Source organism: Carassius carassius, chromosome 24, assembly GCF_963082965.1.
Source record: "Carassius carassius chromosome 24, fCarCar2.1, whole genome shotgun sequence".
Taxonomy (NCBI): Eukaryota; Metazoa; Chordata; class Actinopteri; order Cypriniformes; family Cyprinidae; genus Carassius; species Carassius carassius.
In genome coordinates, this window is record NC_081778.1 from 32,232,021 (window position 1) to 32,238,628 (window position 6,608).

At 34.0% G+C, this 6,608-nt stretch overlaps 1 protein-coding gene across 1 annotated transcript in view; it reads left to right on the plus strand.

Annotated features, from left to right (window-relative positions):
* The first annotated feature begins 772 nt into the window (after positions 1–772).
* Positions 773–6,608, plus strand: part of azi2 (5-azacytidine induced 2) — a 7,379-nt gene continuing 1,543 nt past the window's right edge. Inside the window, exons 1-5 of the mRNA XM_059508651.1 lie at positions 773–923; positions 2,378–2,619; positions 3,904–4,020; positions 4,095–4,194; positions 4,990–5,129. Of these exons, the coding sequence (XP_059364634.1) occupies positions 2,389–2,619; positions 3,904–4,020; positions 4,095–4,194; positions 4,990–5,129 (588 nt within the window). The 5' untranslated portion in view covers positions 773–923; positions 2,378–2,388. The remainder of the gene's footprint in view (positions 924–2,377; positions 2,620–3,903; positions 4,021–4,094; positions 4,195–4,989; positions 5,130–6,608) is intronic.

A 6,608-nucleotide genomic window follows, 5' to 3' on the forward strand; every position in this document is an offset into this window, starting at 1 on the left:
AAAAAGTCTCCGACCCGCTCCTTTGACTTCCAAGCGACATTCGTGGAAATATCGTCTTTTCAGAAGAAATAAAGTAACAACTCTAGGGCGATGAAATTAAATCAAAATGATATTTTTTATGGTTGAACTGTCCCTTTAATTGAATTAAAAAAATATATAAAATAAACTTTTAGTTCTCAAACCAAGCAATATCTGGTATAGTGTTGGACCGATATTAAATTGTTGATAATGACATGTTCTCAGAAGGTTATGAAAAGTAACGAGTAATGTTCGTTATCTAGTCTTTAATAATGTTTTTAAGAAGTTACTATAGCACAGAAACATTTTTCGGACTCTATGTCACTTAAATTACTTTTTTCAACGCTTTATTTGGATTTTTATTAAATGTTTTTTTTGTTAATGTTACTAGTTGTTAAAAAGTAACTTATGCAAAATGATTTGTATGAAGTTTAATATCTATTTGTATTTTTCCGTTTCTTTGTTTTAAATTTATATTTTTTATATTTATGTTTATATTTATATTCAGCTATATATGAAATCAGCAGTCTGATGTAATAAACCCTGTCTTTCATAATAATCATCTCAAAAACACAATATGTTTATTATTATTATTTATTTTATAAATGTATTGTGTTTGTTTGTATTATTTATAATATATAACTCCAATGTACTTATTTATTTATTTGTTTCTGTATGTGTTTATTTATTTGTGTGTCTCTGGCGCCCTCTCGCGACGAACTGCTGCAGGCGCCGCGTCTGGCGTTGAGCGCGGTGGTGGAGATCTGTTTCCGCCGGAAGTCCCGTGCTCGGAGAGACACAGTCGCTTCCTGTGCAGGGTTCATGCCTCTGTTGTTGTGTTTGTTCTCCTCCAGACTTGTGTTCGTGTCTCGGTCATGCTCGACTCTCTCCGCTGACCGTCTCCGGTGAGTGTGTGTCTTTATTCTCTTATTTGAGTGATTCTCATCTGTTGTGATATAATTGTTTTTGTCATGTTGCTTCAAAGCTGCTTTCTGTTTCACTTTAAGCAAAGACTGATCAGTATTATTGTATTAATTAATTAATATTACAGACAGAAATCATCATTCATATGTTTATGTATCGATATCTCATGATATATAAATTAAATTACTTGTATTTTTATTATAGACATTTTGTAAAATTTGGTATAGTCAAAATTATTTGTTCATAACAATAATGATCATAATTTATAATTTAATTTATTTAAAATTATAACGATTGTATTTATATTTATATATTTTGTATTTTATGATAATTAACATTGTTTTTGTTGTTAATGTAATTGTTATTGTTCATCTGATAAAAAAATGTAAAATAAAAGTACAAACAATTATTACTATGATCTATCAAAAATAGCCACATCTGTCTATATTGGTGCACTACAATAATAATAATCTTTATAATAATTATAAAATATAATGATAACTAATTAATATTTCTGTTGTACATTTTTTTTTACTTTCACTAAATAAAAAAATAATAGTGCAAATAATTATTAATATGATCTATCTATATTGGTGCGCTATTATAATAATAATAACAATATTAAAAATAATGTCTATAATAATGATAAAATATTAATTAATTAATAGTTTTCTGTTGTGCATTGAATTTTTTGAACTTTCTGTCACTTAATAAATAAAATAATAGTGCAACTTATTAATTCTCCCAAAAATAGCTGAAGCTATCTATATAATTATATTGTAAAATTATTATTTTTAAATGTTGATATTAAAATATTAAACAGTACTATATTGTTGAGTTATTAAATAATAATAAAAAAAATATTTATATATATATATATATATATACTAAATATCACCTGTAAAATATTAAATATTATATTGTTGAATTATCAAATAAAAACTTCCCTGAATATTTTATGAGTGTGAGGCTGTTAAGAGTGTGTGTGTGTGTGTGTGTGTGTGTGTGTGTGTGTGTGTCTGTGTGTGTGTGTCTGTGTGTGTGTGTCTGTGTGTGTGTCTGTGTGTGTGTGTGTGTGTGTGTGTGTCTGTGTGTGTGTGTCTGTGTGTGTGTGTCTGTGTGTGTGTGTGTGTGTGTCTGTCTTTGTGTGTGTGTGTCTGTGTGTGTGTCTGTGTGTGTGTGTGTGTGTCTGTGTGTGTGTGTGTGTGTGTGTGTGTGTGTGTGTGTCTGTGTCTGTGTCTGTGTGTGTGTCTGTGTGTGTGTGTGTGTGTGAGTGTGTGTGTGTGTGTGTGTGTGTGTGTGTGTGTGTGTGTGTGTCTGTGTGTGTGTGTGTGTGTCTGTGTGTGTGTGTGTGTCTGTGTGTGTGTGTGTGTGTCTGTGTGTGTGTGTGTGTGTGTGTGTGTGTGTGTGTGTGTGTGTGTGTGTTGGGTCTCAGATGTGTGTGGGATGGAGTCTCCAGCGGTGGATGATGACATCTGTATCCTGAAGCATGAGACGGCGTACGTGTCGCCTGAGGACGATTGTCCCGGTGTCCGTGTGTCCGTGTGTCCCGGGGACGAGTCGGTGGCGTCTCACTTCGCTCTGGTCACCGCCTACGAGGACATCAAGAAGAGACTCCGAGACACGGAGAAGGAGAACGGCCTGCTGCGCCGCAGAGTCAAGCAGCTGGAGGACAAGGTGTGAACACACAGCTCACGAGGGGTTAACTCCTCAAACACTCACTCAAACAAAGGTTTCATATTCACTAAAACATTAAATATGAACTATTGATGCATTATTAAATATTATATTGCTCCATTATTAAACTATTACTATATTATTACATTTTTAAAAGTCACTATTAAAATATTAAATATTATATCATTGAATTAAGTATATAATATTATCAAATTACTTGTATTATATTATATTGATATATGTCACTTGTAAAATATAAAATAATATTATTGGATCATGATGTTTTATTATGTTAGGTTGTTAAACTACTAGTAAAATATTAAATAATATACACATTTTCTATATTGTTAAATTCCTGAATTATTAAAGCACTTTTTTTATGTTAAATAATTAAATGTCACTAGTAAAATATTAAATATTATATTATTGAATTAAGTTATTATTATAATATTATTAAATTACTTTTATTATAATAAATTAATATATGTCACTTTTAAAATATAAAATAGTATTATAATATTATTAGATCATGATTTTTATTATGTAAGATTGTTAAACTACTAGTAAAATATGAAATAATATATTTAATTGTTATATTATTAAATGTTACCTGTAAAAGATGAATTATGACTATATTTCTGAATTATTAAAGCACTTTTATAACGTTATATTACTAAATGTCAATTGTAAAACATTAAATATTATATTTCTGAATTATTAAATTAGGTTTATTTTATAAAATTGTTAAATAATAAATATTAAAATTATTATTATATTATTACCTTTTATAACATTAAATATTACTAGAAAAATATCAAATATTTCCATATTTTTGTATTATAATTATGTTATATTAAGTTATTAACTTGCAAAATATTAAATATTATAATATTGTTCAGTTATTCCATTATTTAAAATGACTAGTTAAATATTGAATATTACTATATTGTTGAATTGTTAAATTACTTTTATGTAAAATGACTATTATATATTGCATTATTGAGTTATCAGATTGTTTTTATATTATTAAATGTTACTAGTAAAATAATATAAAATATTTATATTATATTATAAAAGTTACAATATTTAAGGCACTTTTTTATTTTTATTTTCTTATTTAAGTAAACTGAAGTTGATGCATTTACAATAAAAATCTGTTAAAAACAGAGAAATGTGAAGTTTGATTTTTATTTTTTGGTAAAGCATTTACATGCATTATTCACTGAAAGCAGTTTGTTGTTGCTGTGACGAGTGCATTGATCCAGCTCTCATGTGTTTCTGCAGCATTTCCGTCCTGAAGCTCCTCCGTCTGAAGGACCGCAGTACATGAACAAAGCCTTCAGTGCGTACCGCGGTATCTACATCGAGAAGGAGGACTTACAGATGGAGCTCAATAAAGTGGTACTTCAGCTGCTCGTCCTCCTCGTGTTCGATAGTCAAACCCTTAATAAACTCATGTCTGTCTCTTCCTCCAGAAAAAGGAGAAGCTGGATTCGGAGAGGCTTCTGATGGAGCAGCTGCAGGCCAAAGAGATGGAGCTTCTGCAGCTCAGATCAGAGATGGAGACCAGCCAAGGTGACGCTTAATTATTACATCTTACTAGTTAAATATGACCTTTTATTACATTAATCATGACCTTTTTTATTATTAAATGTTACTAGCAAATATTCTGTTATTCGAGGATATTATAATATTCTAGTAAGATTCAGTAAAAAACACCTTTTTTAAAAATTAAACATTTTTACTGGTGAAGTATTAAATATTCTTAGTAAAGTACAGTAAAAATCGAGTTAAAATAAAACATGTTTTTTTGCAGTAAATAAATAAAATATGATATGCTATTAAGTGTTATAATATTAAATTAATAATATTCTTACATGGTTAAATTATGAAATATTATATTATTGAAATACTAAATTATAAGTCTTATTTAATGTTAAATCGTTTTTTTTTTACGCTTTTTATCGGTAAATTATTAAATGAAATATTATATATTAAATATAATAATTTCTGATTAATAATACTCGTACATTATTAAATTATGATATATTATATTGTTGAAATACTAAATTATAAGTTTAATGTTAAATAATAAAATACTATTACTAACATACAGTAAAAGTCTAGTTTAAGTAATGTTTTCCGCAATGTTTCTCAGTAAATGAACACAAGAATATTTAACCATTTCCATTCTAGCATAACAGTAGATTAAAAACAGCAATATTTATCTTAATATATTTTTACTAAAACAAGTAAATATCCAATATGACACATTGTGGCTGTGATGATGTGAACAAATGATTAATATATAGTATATCATGAATACTGAGTATGGCCTGTTGCACTGAACAGTTGTTTTTCTCCTGTCAGTGATGAAGAGTCTGACCGACACAGATTACTGGCAGGTGGACAAACGCAGCAGTGAAATGAAGATCCACTCGCTGCAGGAGCATCTGGAACGCTTACAGTTAGAGAATGACGCGCTGCACAAGCTCTGCAGGGCCGGACAGGTGCGCTACACCTGCGCTACACGTGTTACACACAAACTACATCCTCGCTGCACCTGCACTATACCTGCACCAGACCCGCACTCCACCGGCCCTACACATGCATTCCACTCGCCCTACATCCGCCCGCACCGCACCTACCCTACACCTGCACTCCACCCGCCCTACAACCGGACTCCACCCACCCTACATCCGCCCTACATCCGCCCTACACCCGCACTCCACACGGACTCCACCCGCACTCCACCGGCCCTACACCCGCACTCCACCGACCCTACATCCGCCCCACGCTCCACCCGCCCTACATCCGCCCTACACCCACGCTCCACCCGCCCTACATCCGCCCTACACCCACGCTCCACCCGCCCTACAACCGGACTCCACCCGCGCTCCACCCGCACTCCACCGACCCTACATCCGCCCCACGCTCCACCCGCCCTACATCCGCCCTACACCCACGCTCCACCCGCCCTACATCCGCCCTACACCCACGCTCCACCCGCCCTACAACCGGACTCCACCCCCGCTCCACCTGCACTCCACCGACCCTACATCCGCCCTACACTCACGCTCCACCCGCCCTACACCCGGACTCCACCCGCACTCCACCCGCCCTACACCTGCACTCCACCCGCCCTACACCTGCAGTCCACCCACCCTACACCTGCACTCCACCCTCCCTACACCTGCTGTCCACCCACCCTACACCCGCACTACACCTGCACCACACCCGCCCTACATTCGCCCTGCACCCGCACTCCACCCACCCTACATCCGCACTCCATATATATATATATATATATATATATATATATGTAAAATAATATATTAGACATTTAGTTATATATTTTTGTTATATGAATAGAATTTAAAGTTTTTATTATGTAAATTGTATTTTATGTGTACAATTTATTTAAATAAAAAATTAATTGTAAATAAGTGGATTATAGTGATATATAAGATAACATATAAAAATGTTTTTATCGATACAATTTAATATTTAAATTAGTGGCGGGCATAGATTATTTTTTTAATCTAGATTAATCTCACAGTTGGAATTAATCTAGATTAATCTAGATTAAAATGGCTCATTTGAATTCTGCCGAAGGCATTCGGAATATGTGTGCTACCCAAATAAAATAATGACTAAAGGTAACGTTAAGTCTTTGAGAACGGGTTTCCCAAGCCAGGTGGTGCATTAGACCAGGGGCTCCAGGGGCTCTTGAGAAAGCTGTAAACAAATTCCACATGGCACAAGGTGCAAACAACCTGTTTCACACATACTCCGTCTGCAGTGCGTATGCGTTGCGTATTTTTTTACGCACCCATGTTAAACGGATTCCAGCGTTCACGCGGTTGTGGTCCGTCAGTGTGTTCCAGGAGCGTTGTGTCTGCAGCTGTGCAGCGATCGTTCATGTACCGAGTAGCGGACTGCAAACGCGTCCTGTGTGAAAGCACAATGAGTATGAGTCCGTGCTGCTT